Source organism: Amblyraja radiata, chromosome 21 (genome assembly GCF_010909765.2).
Source record: "Amblyraja radiata isolate CabotCenter1 chromosome 21, sAmbRad1.1.pri, whole genome shotgun sequence".
Taxonomy (NCBI): domain Eukaryota; kingdom Metazoa; phylum Chordata; class Chondrichthyes; order Rajiformes; family Rajidae; genus Amblyraja; species Amblyraja radiata.
In genome coordinates this window covers 33623967-33641602 of record NC_045976.1, presented here as the reverse complement: position 1 = coordinate 33641602, position 17636 = coordinate 33623967, and the positions used below count along the sequence as shown (strand labels likewise).

Here is a 17636-nt window from a genome sequence, read left to right as displayed (position 1 = left end):
GTACAAACATACGAAGCGTGAGTGAATGCCAGCTGCAGTGTTTTCGTTGAGTGCTTGGATGATCAAAAAGCCAATTGTTCAGGAAACATCCTCAGCATTTGCTTCAAAAGGCAAGAATATAATTAAAATAATGAGCAATTATAGAGGAAGAACATCAAGAATATAATATTCGGTGGGTATTACCCTTGAGGTGCACATACCACCTCAGTGAAGAATATTTGGTGATTCACTGGAATTTAGAAGGATGAGATGGGATATTATAGAAACATATGAAATTATAAAAGGGCTGGACAAGCGAGATGCAGGAAAAATGTTCCCAATGTTAGGGGAGTCCAGAACCAGGGGCCAGTCGAAGAATAAAGGGGAGGCCGTTTAAAACTGAGATGAGAAAAAACGTTTTCACCCAGGGAGTTGTGAATTTCTCTGCCACAGAAGGCAGTAGAGGCCAATTCACTGGATGAATTTAAAAGAGAGTTAGATAGAGCTCTAGGGGCTTGCGGAATCAAGGGATATGGGGAGAAGGCAGGCACGGGTTACTGATTGTGGATGATCAGCCATGAGTGGTGAATCTCTGGAACTCTCTGCCACAGAAGGTAATTGAGGCCAGTTCATTGGCTATATTTAAGAGGGAGTTAGATGTGGCCCTTATGGAGAGAAGGCAGGTACGGGATACGGAGTTGGATGATCAGCCATGATCATATTGAATGGCGGTGCAGGCTCGAAGGGCCGAATGGCCTAATCCTGCACCTATTTTCTATGTTTCTATGATCACAATGAATGGTGGTGCTGACTCGAAGGGCCAAATGGCCTCCTCCTGCATCTATTTTCTATGTTAACCACTCATATCATTGGATAGCCTTGACATCCAAGAGGAATATGGGAGAGGTCGCAGCTCATCATGGGGCATGAGGGAGATATCCTCCCTGGGTGTGTGGTGGGGCATCTTTCCTCCGCCGGATGCTGTGGAGAGCTAGTTTTCCCCTCCATTTCCACCCCCCTCCCCTTCCACCCCCACGGGGATGAGATGGAGGATGACCTGTACAAGAAACGTGGGAACCCTCATTCATTATCATGTCAATGGCTCGATTGTAATCATGATTTGTCTTTCTGCTGTCTGGTTAGCATACAACAAAAGCTTTTCACTGTACCTCGGTACACGTGACAATAAACTAAGCCGAAACTGAGAAGCATCATGCCATTTCTGCTCAGGGCCAACTTGTAGTGCGCACTGGAGCCTACAGTAGTCTGTATCCAATATGCTGGAATACTGAAAGCTGGTCTTTTTATATTATAATTTGTGCTTTCAATGTTGGTAGAAAGATCAACCATTAGGGGAAGTGTTTATTTTATTGTTGTTTTATGTGTATGAAAGAAACCTACAAGCAGGAATGATTGAAGCCAGGCTATTATTCACAACAGCACAATTCATTGTTCTGCAGATGCTGCAGTAAAGCCAGTGATTCTGCTGCAATGAAATCAGGATCCAGGATTCTCTCCGTGACTAACAAATGTGTAAATAATTTAATTATCTAAACATTGTATTGCTCTCCCAAACAGTATTTAGTTGTGTGTAGTTCAGCTATGCAGACTTGTAAGCTCTCAGTTGCAACCCAAATCTGTCTGAGTTAACTGAAGGAATTGTGTTTGTGTGAGTATCACAAATGGAGGAAACAAACTAAACTGCCTTGTCCGATCCACAATCACCATTATTAATGGATATCAGCTGAGAACAAATAGATCGTCAGCATTCATCACTGAGCCTCTCTTATGAGGATTGAGCATTCGATTAAGACATTGCAACCTTGCCAGTATTTCATGATGGTGGGACTGCACCACATATTTCACTGTTCCCCTGTCTTGGCATGGCAATTCACCAATAAGGGGGGACGAGAAATGAATTGAATTGGATTTTAAAAAAATGACCAATAGTCCTTCATGTAATCCATCCATAGTCCTGAATTTACTGCATAAAACGTCGCATGCAATCTCTGGTGACAGGCATACCAACTGCAGAATTTATCCGATGTTAGTTTGCTGTGTTGGTTCAAAATGGTAAACTCCTACCTTGTGACAAGCTAGCTAAGCAAACTTTGCTGGAAGGACGGTGCTTCAAATGACTATGAGGATCAAAGGCATAGCAACATTTTAATATGAATTACCTCAAATAATTGAAAAAATATAAATTATACTTGTCTTTCTTAAGTCATACCTCTCTATCAGGTGAATGGGTTCCAACACTGGCTCCAGGTAGGTTTAGCAGACACATTTCCAATGTAACTGCTGGGGAATTTGGCAAAGTCATGTAACTCCATGGGGTCCAACATTGGGAGATCACTAGGAGAGCACAGCACATCTGAGCTGTACAGATGGTACATGCAGGCTTTGTCCAGGAAGTTTAGCTTATTGTTTCTGTATCTACCCTGCAACCCGCAGCAAATATTTCTCCTGTTGTTATCTTGACTTTAAACCTTTCAGCTTATCATTATGGCTGCAAAGATTCACTTTTGTGTGGATATTTCACGCTCTGTGTTCCTTTCTGACATATATTTGTTGGCAAATTTTGTGATGTACTGGTTGACCATTGCTTCATCTTCCATCAAGTCAGCCTCCTCCTTCCACCCGATTTCAAATGTTTTTGTTTTCCCACCCTTCTCCAACTTCTATGTTTTTCCTGACTTTAATTTTAATGTTTGCAATGCTCCATATGCCTCGTCCACAATCTGATGTGCTCAGCAATGTTGGTGCCCAGATTCTGGTAGCAACATGCATTGGCACCCCACTCATCTCTTTACTGTTTACCCTGTTGATAGCACCTTAGCTTTCTGCACCCTGATCCACCATATTCATTCTATCAGCGACCATTCGCCCTACCAACATGATTGCCACTTGATGCGAAATGACAGACATAACTTGTGCATCTCTGAGACATTTCAATGCACAAGAGCATTATGAAAATATAAATGAAGATTGGGTAAAAAATAAATTGGAAAGTGCTGCTGGAAGGCCAGGTTAATGAAAAATCAGAGCAGTGTTGTGAAAACAGCTTCATCAATGTCAGATAGCACCATTTAAGCGGTGGCCACCGTTGTGTGTCCTCTACTTATGTTATATGCGTGTCAGCAGGGTCTGAATGCAAAGGCCAGATCACAGCAGCCTGCCTTGCGAAAAACAGTTCCCAGACCAACTAATTGTCTCTCTTGCTAATCGCACTTATGTTTTCAAAACAGGTACAGAGCCCGGGTGGAAAAGGTTGAGTCGCCTGCCAAAGTCCACATCTTCTACATTGACTATGGCAACGTGAGTACCTTATGACTGTTCGCTCCTTTGTTCAACGCTTTCAACGGCTAATTGTTCTATTTGAAACCTCCACGTTTCATTCTCCCTCGCAAGCAGATGTAATTCCTCCGCATCAGGGTTAAAACAACAATTGTTTTTTAAAAATCTCAATCCGTGTTTGGTGTGACATGGTCACTGCAAGAAAAAATATTCAAGAATACATCACAAAAGAAACAAAGAAAGGGAAAATGGAGGCAGAAATTTGTGATCCTGCTGCTGTTACTGACTTTGTTATTTTTTTTCCTTAATGAAATGAGAATAATTGTAACATGCACTTGACATTTGATGCCACGTTACATCTTCCATAATGGTTCCATAAATTTTCTGCCATTTAAATTTTAATTAATTTTTTTTTCATTTGTGATTCTCCAACCACCAGGCACAGTTATTTTTAAAAGGATTTTCCCGTCTATTGAATATCGTCTTAATCCAGCTATACATAATGCTGCATTAATCGTTCCCATCCAAATAGGCGAGAACTCATTGCATTTCAGCTGCTTTCATAGAAAACTGATTGAATATTCATATTCAGCCAGTGCATTTCCCAGAGTTCAAAATATATGCAGTCTCTGCAGTTAAGAAGCAGCCATCTCTGGGAATAGCAAACATGTTAGCTCATTCCTTTTCTAAATTGCTTAAGTAATTACTGGAACAAGCGTATTGTCTGCTAGAAACCTGACATTTACAGCACTCCCAGGAATTTTAGGCAGCACTGAGATTCTGGGGGAGCGGTTTCATCTTGCACTGCAAGCAGAATGTGAAATGTCTTACACTGACAGTTCATTTCCTCATCATGATTTCCCATTTCTCCCTTGCTCTTCCTTTTGTTTTACAAGGGGATATGTACCCCACCTATTTTAATCAGATCAAACAATTTATCTTTGAGAAGGTTTACTTGAAATTTCTGGAATCAATGAACTTTCAAGAGCTTCATTTTTAACAGAAATCCACTTCTTTCTTGACTTCTGTCACAAATGACGCACACGTGAGTTCCCAAGATTTTTGCTTATCTTTGATCAGCTGTAAGAAAAGCAACATAATCCGAACCATGATCCAAGCCTCTGTCTTTTTGATCTTTAAAGGGAACAACAATACAATGTTGTCCTTTTATGTTGTACAGGACTATCTCCTAAAGCATTGCATATGGGGAATTCAGATAAAGTATGCTCTGTTGGGGGAATTGAATAAGGGTAAGTGATCATGGGAACATAGAGAGGAGGTGACAGACAGCATTTGAACAAATAATGGCATCAACAATGCTGCAGCATAAGTAGGCCAGTTGGGAGTCTACAGAAAATTCTCTAGTGGCTGCAGTTAAATCTAACATAGAGAGGATGGCTGTGGTAGTTAGAGGATTACCATCACACTCCCAGGACATCTTTGCTAAAGGATTTGCCCACAGCAAAACGATATCCTGCTGCCCTTGCAAGCTGCAAAAGAATCTTGACAATATCTAGTTTTGAATTGATGAGTATTAGGTAAACTTTCTTTGACAACTGACTGCAGCGACATCACAGATCATTGATAACTTGGGAGGAACAGTGGTGGAATGGAAGAAGTGGTCACCATTTATTACAAGCAAGTTCCAGATCAATATCATTGTTACAAGAGTATGTGCACTGTTTGATGAGTGTGTCCTTCCTGATCTTTTCAAGCCGATCCATCATGTATCAAAGGTATCAAAGGTATTTTATTGGTCACATTCACATACACCTAGGTGTAGTGAAGTGAAATGCTTCTTGCCATTTTGCAGCACATAAAGAAGGAATACAGACATAACATTAATAAGAGTTTTAAACATAAAGAACATCCCCCCACAATGGTTTCCATTATGAGGGAAGGCACAAAGTCCACTCCCCAACCCCAGTTCACCCATAGTCGGGCCCATTGAGGCCTCCACAGTTGCCTCTACGGAGGCCCGATGTTCCAGGCCGTTCTCGCCGGGTGATGTTGCTCCGGCGTCGGGAGAGTCCTCTCAGCGGCTTAGGAACCCTGGAACGGCCGCTTCCGTACTGGAGGCCGCGGCTTCCAAAGCCAACAAGGCCGCGCCGGTTGGAGCTCCACAACTGGCGATCTCATCTAGAGATCCCAGGCTCCCGGTGTAAAGTCAGCGCCGCCGCCCGCAGCTGGTTGCCCCACAGTCCCGCAGCTCCGCGATGTTTTCCCCAGCGATCCTCAGCTCACCGGAGCTCCAGCGCGGCGACCCGGGCAAGGCATCGCCCGCTCCGCGATAGCGCTCCAGCGCTGTGCCGCCGCCGAAGCCGAGGTTCTGGGCGGTCCCCGACAGGAAACGCCGCTCCAGGCCCGCTGGTAGGCCGCAAGGACGGGTCGAAGCTGCAGCCCGGAGAAAAGCTGCCTCTCCGACCAGGTAGGGACCCTGAAAGGTAGTTTCCCCCTTCCCCCACATAAAAAAGTCTAGACCTCCAAACAAAACACTTAACTAACTAAAATAAAAAATAAAAAGATGAAGAGACAGAGCTGCTGGCTGGGCAGCCGTGCACAGGACAGCGCCAAGGTTTAAATCAGAAGTGGGATCAGATACTCAACTGTAGTCTGAATTTGTGCAGCCACAACAATACTCGTATATTTTATGCCATCAAAACTAAAGAAATTGATTGGTACAGCTGAGATTGTACATTTATCCACACACCTCACTTTTGTCCCTATACATGACCACAGAATGACCGTTATAGGTTTCCCAATATACCTTTGGCAGGACTTTTTTCTTCCTGTAATTTCCATCACAGAATTGCACAAGAGCGGTCTGAAGAAGGGTCTCGACTCAAAAAACATAGAAACATAGAAAATAGGTGCAGGAGTAGGCCATTCGGCCCTTCGAGCCTGCACCGCCATTCAATATGATCATGGCTGATCATCCAACTCAGTGTCCTGTACCTGCCTTCTGTCCATACCCCCTGATCCCTTTAGCCACAAGGGCCACATCTAACTCCCTCTTAAATATAGCCAATGAACTGGCCTCAACTACCTTCTGTGGCAGAGAATTCCAGAGATTCACCACTCTCTGTGTGAAACGTCACCTATTCCTTCAATCCAGAGATACTACTGAGCTACTCCAGCATTTTGTGTGTAACTTCAGTACCACTGTGGAAACGCACAATCTTCTTGACTTGGAACACATGCCAGTGTTTCCGTCACCTTTAGCCCAAGGACTGCAGCAGTTCAAGTAGGGCCATCTTTACACCAGAGGTGTAGGTACAACAAGAAATGGCAGTAAAGGAAGCCTTACCAATATTGCCCAAATTAATTACCCCCACAGAGCGAAATATTACCACTGGCTCTGCATCTAATCTCTCATAAATCCAATTGAGTGAATGCAAGGAGCCAAAAGATACTCTCACAAATATATTGATTTTTTTCCCCCAACCAAAAGCTTACAGATGGTTTATAAATCTGTCTGCATGTTGCAGCAAACCTGTAGCAACACAGGGATTGTGACTCAGTCGATTGCAACACTATCCTTTCACCAGCATCTGTCATTTAGTCTTTCTCCCGTCAGTTGTAAATTATATGAATTCAGCCTCTCTGAATAACTTACCTTTGCAGTGAAATGTTGTCTGTTGTTATCTCATTAGCCAATAGCCACATGGATGATAGGGAAATAGACTAAAACAGTAGAGCAGGACTGGCATGGAATTTTGTCAGAATACTAGAGTTGCTAACACGTTATGGAACTTTGCAGCCTAAGTGTAAAGCATAGGCTTGGTGGCTGAGTGGCCAGCTTCTGTGCTGTGTTTTAATACACCTTAAACTACAGGGAAAGGATCATATCAAACCATTAGAGGGGGGGGGGGGGGGGTTCTGCACCGTATTATTAGTGCCAGTTGGCTACATTGGTTGTAATTCTACTCATGCAAACCCTTCCCCTAACCATTGTAGCGGTTGATAAAGAGAATGGTGCATTTTCAGGAAGCTATAATTTGCTTGTCTCTTGGAAGTATCTCGGGCAAAGTTTGGTCTCAATCTGGAATTATACAGTTCCTAGCATTGATAGTTTTGTGTAATGAATGGAAAAGGTGCCACTTAAAGAAAACCTATAATAGTACTGGAATAAATTAGTCTGAGCTCAATAATGGAGGGTTGCTTCCATTTCCCATGTTGTGATCATACTGAAATATCCTATTTTTCTGGGAAGCAAGGATACACTCAGAGTTATGAGTGCAGAATCCAGCTGATGCTTCAGTGTGGAACTGACAAAGTGCAGCTCTGTTAGAGAAGCTACCTTAACAGATTCTGAATTTGTCCTTTCGCTTGTACTGAAGAATACCATGGCATCAGCCCAAGTGATTGTAAAAGATAACATGGCATGATTCCTAAAAAGATGGAGGTCAGACCTTGCCCGAGCAACATTGAATCCACAAGCAATACCCCAAAACTGAGGTTTGGTCATTTGTGAAACCCAGTGTGCAAAATATTACCACACTTTCCACATTAGATCATTGACTGCACTTCAAGAACTATTGTTAAACTCTGTGCTCAAGAACTACTTTCTGCTGTCATCACCCATCCAACCCTACTTGCTTGCTGGTGCACCATTGTAACTACAGCTGACTCCAGATTCAAATCATGGGGATACCAGATGCCATCTGTTTTGCGAGACAAAAACTGAATGCCTTCAAGGACTGTGGGCTCTGTTCCCCTGCTCCATATAGTTAGTCCTATGACCCAAAAAAATGGTTTTCTTAAGGCAAGCACTTAGTGATATATCTTCGGGTTGCTCTGTAGCAGCTGTTGAGAGTTTTGCATCAGTGCCTGATGCACAGATTGCCATTGCTCTGTCAAATTTCCTCTACAGCTCTGAAGTGGTTCCACATTGCAACGAAAAGAAACCTCTTCAGCTCATGGGTCTCCGCACACAGCTCTCCGAATGTTCATCAAATAGAAGGGCAGCTGTCGGTCAACCCGATTCACAACTAGGAACATAGCCAGATGCAGTTTTTTCTCAGCTTAAGCAATTCCCTTTGATTCTGTTAATTTGAAGGTGGACGCCATGCTGTTGAAGTACCAACCCACATTTTCTTTCTGTGATAAATTGAATGCGTCTTTAAATTTATTTTGCTGCCGGCATTTAAATGAGATTTGGGAGTCAATTGCATTCTCCCTCAGCCATGAATTGTCGTTAACCCCCTCCCCTTCCTTGCAATAAATGCTGGTTTCAACTCGCATCACTATCCTTCATCAATTTGTATCTCACCTGCTGCGAAGCTGAGAGAATCAGAGCCAGCAATGGGGAAGGAATTAGATTATAATTAGCAGTAATGCTGAATAACACTTTCTTCACACTGACAGTCCAGGAGCGACTTTCTTTTTAACTAATTTTTTTTTCAAGTACTGTCTTGTGTAAATGCATGCTAAGTTCATGTCATGTTCACACATTATCTAAAGAACTGACTGATTCTCAGGAGTCCCAGTTTTGGGGCACAATGGTCAAGGAAGGTGAGTATGGTAAGTTCATCCCATTGATGAATCAAATGCTTTAGGTTCTGTATAAAACAGATTAAACTCCTTTCTCGCAATCATGTGGAATTTATACTTTGGGAATACTCCGTGTTACTTTCAAAACACGCATTTAGACCACGGACCAGTCCCATTTAATTGGTCAGTCGTGTGGCAACAGTAGGGGAATAAAAGATAATAAATGTGCTGGGAATAGGATACAAAAGAAAAGCAGCAACTGACTGTGTTAAAGAAAAGCAAAGATTTTGCTGAAAGAAATCTGATTCAATACTGTATATTTTATATTTGGAGTTTATATTTCTGTTGTTATTGGCAAGACGGCCTGTCAAATTTCAGAGCACTGCGAGGTGCCAAATGTCAGCTTCTGGAGGAGTGCAGGTGTCACTAACATCAGCTGTAACTAAAATGCAAAGAAAGCACGTAGAAGAGGACAACATTTTGCTCAGGCAATTGTGCAATCAGAAACCACGTTGAATCACCAGATGGATCCTTCGTAAGCTGACTAGCTGGAGAACTCCTGCGGCGACAACGCTGCCACATGCTCACCAGCACTCCAGCATGTACTTGCAACAGGGTTTTGAAATGATTTGTAATACATTTCTGGCTCGGTAATTAAATTTGTTAAAAAAGTCATTACCCTTGTTGAAAGTCCTGAGATACCCAATGATCCAGCAGCCATCAGTAATTGTTTTGTGTTCCGTGATAACAAGAACAAAATGGAGGGAATACCACAAGAGCCAGCAGAGAAATTGTGCCAGTGTGCAATTTACTCTCTGTCGCAACAGCGGTTGGGGAAAACAGTTTAAGACGTTGAAAAGGTGATCATTGATGTGAGATGTCTGTGCACTGATAGTGTAACCTGTAGGTTGAAGTTTATAATTTGCGATCCACTTCCCTGATTCAGAGCAACATACCCACCAGACCCTCCCACTTGTTAGACACGATAGTAAAGACTCGTCTGAGTTGTCTGTTTACAACATAGCACACGCAATAGATTTTGTCATTACTAATGGAGCTTTATTCATACAATTATCATAGTTTATATTTTAAATAAGCATTTCATAAGACAAGCGTCGAATTAAATGTGTTTTAATAACCCAGTATGAATTTGAATGTGTTATGTTGTTATTTTAATTTATGCGTGTAAAAGCCATTTCATTGATTATGCCACTGACAGAATTTTAATGGACACTAACAGAAAAAAGAAATAATCTCTGAACTGAATTTTAAAAAAACAGTGCCATAAATCTGAGTTGTAGCCTCAGACTTCCAATGAATAGATTAGTAGGTGGTGTTCCAAGGCAATATCTTTGATGCTGTGAAGGCTGCTGGAGAGTTTACTGTACAGTTGCTGAGCTCAGTTAGCGGGTGACTGAACCTCAATCTTCCTTTCAGTTTCCCAAAATGTGTGGTTTTTGCAGAAACTGTCATTGAACCACAAACATCATCATTAATACAAAATTTAATCCGAAGGCAATCTCACTTGAAATAGCTTTCTGAAACTTCCTTGCTTATTCTTCAGTTTGGATACATCTGATTTACTCAGTGGGTCTAGCCGAACTGAAAATTCATTGGACATGCTCCTTTTAATGCTAACTCAAATCAGAACTTCTAACAGTACCTCGATAATTGATCAAGTTGACCTTATGGCTGTTGGTAGTGGAGGAATACAGCCTGGTTCCTTCTTTCTGGTTACTGAACACCTGCTATGGGCATCTACAGAAGAAATCATAATGGTGTTTTCTCCATGCGTTTATATAGCTGACGCACACAGAAACAACATCAGTCATTCTGTAGACTGATATCTGCATAACCATGACCCTGGTAAATAATGTCCCTTCATATAGGGTAGACAGTCAACCTTATTCCCATGGTGTGAATATCAAATACCAGGCGGCATAGTTTTAAGGTGAGATGGGGTTTAAAGGAAATGTGCAGGGCAAGTTTTTTAACATCATGAGGAACATGCCTGGAACGCATTGCTGGGAGTGATGGTGGATTGTGGCATTTAAGAGACTTTTGAATAGGCACATGGTATTGCAGGGAAAAGAGGGTATAGATTATGTGCATGCAGGTACGAGTTGGTCTTGTTATTGTATTTAGCACAGTCATTATGGGCGGAAGAGCCTGTTCCTGTGCTGTACTGTTCTATGTTCTAAAAGAGGGAAAAGATGGAGATACAAGGAATGGTAGATGCTGGAATCTGGAGCAAGGAACTGCAGATGCTGGAATCTTGAGCAAAACACAAGTTGTTGGAGTAACTCCACAGGTCAGGCAGCATCTGTAGAGGGAATGAATTGGTGACATTTCAGGATGGGACTCTTCTTCACACCTCTCTTTTAAATATGCTCTGTAAAACCAACCTTTACAACCAAGCTCTCAGTTACTGTCCTAATATGCATCCTATTTTATCTGATAATGCTCCTGTGAACACCAAATTGAAGGTGCTATATAAACAAGCTGTTGTTGTAGTCACTTCAGGGTGAGATGTGCTAATTGTTGTTCTTTACCGCAGAGAGAGAATGTGGCATCTTCTCGCCTAGGTGTTTTGCCGCCTGCCTTCGGCACACGGATCCTGCCACCGCAGGCCACAGAGCATTGCTTTGCATATATCCAGGTGCCACAAGATGTAAGTATAACTGCAGCTGAATAACTCCTTTCAAATGTTCACAATTATTTTTTTTATTTTCACATGATCTGTAAGTTTTGTGATTGCTATAAAGCCAATATGGAAATGTAGACAAAACTCCAGCCTGATGATACACAAATGGTGCTAGTGGGCCTGTTTAATTTAGTGATGTTGGTACTGTTATCATGTAAAGAAAATGGACGTACAGTAAATAATCTTCAGTGTTGTGAATTAAGCTGCTTATGTGACGTTCTTAACTTTTACTTCTATTTCCCTCAACATCAGTGCTTAGCATTAGCACACGTTATCTTCAAAATAGACGAAGAAAAGCTTTGAAGATTGTTATTAGAGTTGAAATTAAAACAGAAAATGTTGGTAACCCTGACAACATCAGGTAGCATCTATATGAGGGGAAACAGGTCGAAGTGACTTGCTGAGTATTTCAAACCTTTCTGTTCTTATTTTAGACTTTCTGCATCTACAATTTTGTTTGTTTTCATTTTGACTTTTTGTTTAAGGGATGAGATATTTAGTTACACCTTGTGCTAGAGCTTCCGAAGAACACTAAATTTCCCAGTGCAGTGAAAAAATAGTACTGTTCAACATTCTTTACTCAGCCACAAACATGAATTAAATCATTTATTGAATCATCGAAAATCTCAGACATAGGAGGCCATTTGGTCTGTCCTGGTCAACGGAAAACTTCCCTCCTCTCTCTGCTTTGTATTATGTGTTCCAAATGATTAAGGGCTTTGGCTTTACAATGGAGAAACAAAGAACTGCAGATGCTGGAATCTTGAGCAAAACACAAACTGCGGGAGGAACTCAGTGGGTCAGGCAGCACTTGTGCAGGGAAAGTGGTGTCTCCTCTGCGTCCAGCCGTTCTGCTCTCACTCCCGCTCCCTCCAGATTGTTCAAGGATTGAGTTCCCCTGATCCTCAACTTCACGCCATCAGCTTCCACCTCCAACATATCATTTTCCAACATTTCCACCACCTGTAACATCCTTCCATCCCCTTTCCACTTTCTGCAGAGACTAGGCTCACTGGAATTCCTTTGTTTGTTCATGTCTTCCCCACACAACCCACCCCCTCCTCAAGTACATTCCTCTGAAAGGCAGGAGATGTTACACCTGTTCCCACATCTCTGCCCTCACTGTCATCCAGGGACCCCATCAGCCCTTCCAGGTGAGACAGAAGTTCACGTACACCTCTTCGAACCTCATCTCCTGCATTTGGTGCTTCCGCTGTGGCCTCCTTTACTTCGACGAGACCAAGCATAGACTAGGTGACCTCCCATTTGCTAATCATTTTAATTTTCCCTGGCATTCCTGTACTGACCATTTTTCCTTGGTCAGAATGAGGCCATATGCAACACTATTTTGTCAGTTGCCAGGATGAGGCCACATGCAAACTTTAAGGAACAGCACCTCTTTCCGCTTGGTTATAACGCAAGGGTATGACTATTGAATTCCTCAATTTCTAGTAATACCACCCTAACCACTCTCTTTCCTGCGAGCCCCATTCAGCTGTGCTCTCTTTGCTCCCACCTCGCAGTCACCCTGCTCCTTTCCACTCCTTCCTACACTCACCGCCCATCTCCAAGTCCCTAATTTTCCTTTTTTCCCCCTCTCTCCCCATGCCCCCTTCCAGCTTTACATATCATTACTCTCCTTATCTGATACCCGTTTATCTCCTTTTTACCTCTTACCTTTGTTACTTACACCAGCCATCTGCCAACCAAATCTTTCCTCACCTGTTTCCACTTTGCCAGGCTTTGTCCCCCCCCCCCCCACCTTTCTTCCAGCTTCACCCCCCCCCCTTCCCCTACTTCATCAGTCTGAGGAAGTCCCAACACAAAACTTCACCTGTCCATTTCCTCCACAGATGACGTCTGACCCTCAGATTTCCACCAGCACTTTGTGTATTGTCTTTATAATGGTCAATCTCCCGTTGTCTTCCAGCATTCATTTCTACTGTTGTGCTTCTATTCTGTAATTGATTCTAGAAAGCAGTGGAGAAAGCTTTACTCTTTGGGTTTGGGCGGTCGAGTTTCCTGCACTAATACCTCTTAGCCTCAATCAAAGAGGAATCACCGGCAATGAGCAATGAATGTACATAGATACTGGTTATAACAAACATTATTGCTGTTGTTTAATGAAGAAGCTCAAGTACTTCCTCTGATTTTTAATTATTTATGGATTGTGACCATCACTGACAAGATTGCCAATTAACGTCCACCCTAAATAGTATTTAAGAAGCTGCACCAGGTTGTTTCAAATGCGGTAGTCCTGTAAAGAGTAAATAGCAACGAATGAAACATTTCACATTGCGGGATCTGCCTAAAATGTTAAACTGTCTTTCTTTCTCTCACCAATGCTAACTGACCTTTAGTTTCAGCATTTTCTGTTGTTGGTAATTAGATACTGCCACACATGAGGTGATAAAAAAAATCTCCTCGTTGTGAAAGAAAAATAAATTCCACTCTGAGTAGGACTCAAAAAAGAGAGGATTACAAGGGTTAGGGTATAGCGTGAACGATCATGATTTCAACTTTCTGATGAAGAGGGTAATTTTTTTCTTGGATGCCATCTTTGCATGTCTATATTTCAAAATAGTGTTGTAAATGATCAAGCTTCTAGCCACTGGGAATATCATTACATCTTCAAAGCGACACTTATCAACTGCCCTACAGCAGGCTCCCCGTACTAAAGAGCATTCTGTTCCCTAGCAACCATCAGTTGATTCCATTAGTCTCTCATTTATAATTTGCAAGTATAATGAATGTGTACCCCTTGAGGGAATTACTAATTTATATATTTAATTGAAGTCATAACAGTAAATAGTTAATTAAACCAGGTTCATTTGGTTTGCATTTCTTTTCTCCCAGCCTGTTTTCTTGGGAAAGATTGATTTGCAGAAATAAGTATAACTCATTGAATTCAGAGTAGCTTTTACTCACCTTCTTCTCACACATACCTGGCACCTTGTGGTGTTGACAGGTAAAGATGTTCTCATTGAGTAGGTGGGTGCGATCAGTAGCTCAAAATATATCTGAAAGTCTCAGCTTCGACTTTAGACATTTTCCATTTCATTCCACCAACTATGTAAGCACAGACTTGCTGATGCTTCGCGGCTGGATGCCAGCCAGCCCTCTGATCCAGTTGCCCATTCTTCATACAGGAATCTAGAGGATGAATACATTCCAGCTATTTAATCATGGGGTGCATCTCAGCCAAATGCTATCCTGCGCTCTTGTAATAATCACACACATTCACCACTTAGATAGCTTGCTCTTTTTGTGATTAGGAGAAGGGAAACTGAGTGGCCATTTCTTCTATAGGTGTTTTGATCATTCTGTGGCGTTCACATACTACCTTTGGCCCAGCTGAGAAGATGGAGCACAGATTGAACCTTCTGATCTCCTGTTACCTCCAGCAATAACGTAGCCAAATTTAGAAAACGGAAGAAACACAAATGCTGCAAATCTGAAATAAAAACAGGAAATGCTGGAAACATTTGGTATGTCTGGCAGCACCTTTGGAAAGAGAAATAGTTAACATTTTAGGTCTGGGATCCTTCGTCAGAACTGGGAAAAGGAGAAAAAAGCAAGTTAGTTTTAAGTAGCAGCAAAAATGAGGGAGGCACATATAGAACAAAGTGAATCTGAATGATAGATTGAGTCCAAGTAAGCTAACGGAGCTGTTACCAACATATTTGTCTGTGTAATGTGTTGTAAACGGTGAGGCTGTGGGATATGCCCAGTGGGCCCGACTATGATTATACTGCATAACCTGCATTTTCTGGTTTTAAGCCAAATTTTGAGATTTGCTTCTGGAAAGTGAAGCATTTAGTTGCAGTGATGTTGTGGTGTTTGCAGCTTCAGAACATAGGTCATAGGTCTTAGGTCATTATGATCCCCTCTCTCCCCTCCTCCTCCTTCCAACCCCCACCCCAAAACACTTCACCTAAATATGGGCTATGGAGGTTTGGAATTGAGTAGAAAATACCACAGATGCTGGAAATCTAAACTAAAAGCAAAGAATGTCCAAAATACTCATCAGGTTAGGTCCCATCAGTCAAGAAAGAAATAGTGCAAACATTTCAGATCAATGATTTTTCAACTGGGAAAAGTTAGAAATTAATGAACTTTAATGTACACAAAGGGTGGTGGGTGTATGAAACAAATTGCCTGAGGAGGTAGTTGAGGCAGGGACTATCCCAACATTTAAGAAGCAGTTAGACAGAAACATGGATAGGACAGGTTTGGAGGGATATGGACCAAATGTTGGCAGGTGGGACTAGTGTAGCTGGGATATATTGTGTGAACCAGCTGGGCTGAAGGGCCTGTTTCCACACTATATCACTCTATGAGTGGAAGAGAGTGAAGGACATAGCAGGGAAAAAAGGATGATCAAATCAGAAATCTATACATAACTAAAACTCTGATCTTGTGCTCTTCCGGTTTGCAGGGTTTTTCTATTTGCGCAAAAACGGTACATGATACCGCTATGATTTTTCGGCAGGTTACTCACCGTTGTCCTGTGCTACAAGTTCAACAAGTTTTTTTCCGATCCGTGTTATATTGTAAAAGTTATCGAGGTTTGAAAATCTTAAAAACCGCGTGTGCGCAAATTCCTTCAGTCAGCGCCACGCAGATTGGTCTCTTCTGTCAGTCAATGCCACGGCCAGGGTGGCAACGCCCCTTCCTGCCCCACCAGCGGCGGCCTGTCCAGCCTCACTCACAAACTCCTCTCTTCCCTCCTCACAGTAACTTGTCTGTCGTCTCCCCCACTACCTGCGGCGACCGCGGGGTGGGGGGTTCAGTGGAGGCCCTGGTCCCGTCTCTCTCTCTCTCCCTCATCATTCACCCCTCTCGCCCGCCCGCCCTCTGCGGGAATGGCGGTCCCGTCCCCCGGGTCCATCTCCGCCGCCGTAGCGGTAACTCACTCTCACTGCCTTCTCGGAGGAGATCTTCTCCACCAGCTCATCGAAACTCGTTGTGCCCACCGTGCCGAACACCGACTCCATCCCCCCCCCCTCATTGCGGCCCGAGCAGGTAGGCGGGTGGGCAGGGTAGGGACGGGCCGAGCAGCAGCGGACGGGCGGGCAGGGCGGGGATGGGCCGAGCGGCGGCTGAGGCGCGGGGGGGGGGGTCGAGTCGGGTTGCAGAGTGGCCGACACACACACACACACACTGCAAACTGGTCCAATCGTCAAGTCAACGGGATCGAAACTACAGCTAACAATGAATGACCTGTGGAGGAAGGAACTGCAGATACTGCTTTTTATGGATGGAGGGAGGGAGTGACTGAGGGTAGGGGAAAGGAGAGGGAGGAATTGGAGGAGGGGAGGAGGAGAGGGGAAAGATCCTGGGGAGGTGAGGAGGGAGAGTGGGGGGATTGAGGGAGAGGAAGGGGTTAGGGAGAGGGGGGAAATGGGGGAGGTGAGGAGAGTGGGGGAGGAGGGGGAATAGAGGGAGAGGAGGGGGGGGTGGGGGAGGTAGGGAGAGGGGAATCTCTAGAGATCTCTATCTCTAGGGGGAGGTGAGGAGTGGGGGATGGAGGGATAGGAGGGGGCAGGGAGGGGAGGGGAGTTATGGAGGGCGGGAGGGAGTGACTGACGGTAGGGGAAAGGAGAGGGAGGGAGGGATAGGGGAAAGGTGGAGGAGAGGGGAAAGAAGAGGGAGGGGGTTAAAAGGGATGAGGGGAAATGAGCCGTGCCTGCGCAGTTGGGGGCTATGTGTGAGTGGTGCGTTGGGGGGACGGTTGCATTGGGGGAACGGGTGAGTGGTGGAATATTGCATTGGGGAATGGGTTGCATTGGGGGACCAGGTCTCCCGTGTGACAGGGACCGAACGGGTCCAACTTAGTCTAGTATGAGATGACAGACGGGAAACAGGAAATGCTGCAAACACTCAGCAAATCTGTAGAGTAAAAAACAAAGTAAACTGAGGTAAAAGTAAATGTGGTTGATGAACTTTAATCAGAAAAGTGGAAAATTCATCGATTTAAAAGTTTAATGTTGTTCCTAGATATTGTCGGAGATGCTGAATATTTCCAGAATATTCTATTTTTTCAAATTCTCAGCATCTGCAGTTTCTTGCTTTAATAAAACAGAACATTTCTCGGGCATGCTATTTAAATGTGATTTCCCAACACTAAAAGCTATTCTGCAGGTAGTTCCTGGGGGTTTGA

At 43.4% G+C, this 17636-nt stretch overlaps 1 protein-coding gene across 1 annotated transcript in view; it reads left to right on the top strand.

Annotated features, from left to right (window-relative positions):
- snd1 (staphylococcal nuclease and tudor domain containing 1) overlaps positions 1 to 17636 on the top strand; it is a 778779-nt gene that overhangs the window by 705167 nt on the left and 55976 nt on the right. The window contains exons 20-21 of the mRNA XM_033040015.1: positions 3228 to 3297; positions 11327 to 11440. Coding sequence (XP_032895906.1) covers positions 3228 to 3297; positions 11327 to 11440 — 184 coding nt within the window. The remainder of the gene's footprint in view (positions 1 to 3227; positions 3298 to 11326; positions 11441 to 17636) is intronic.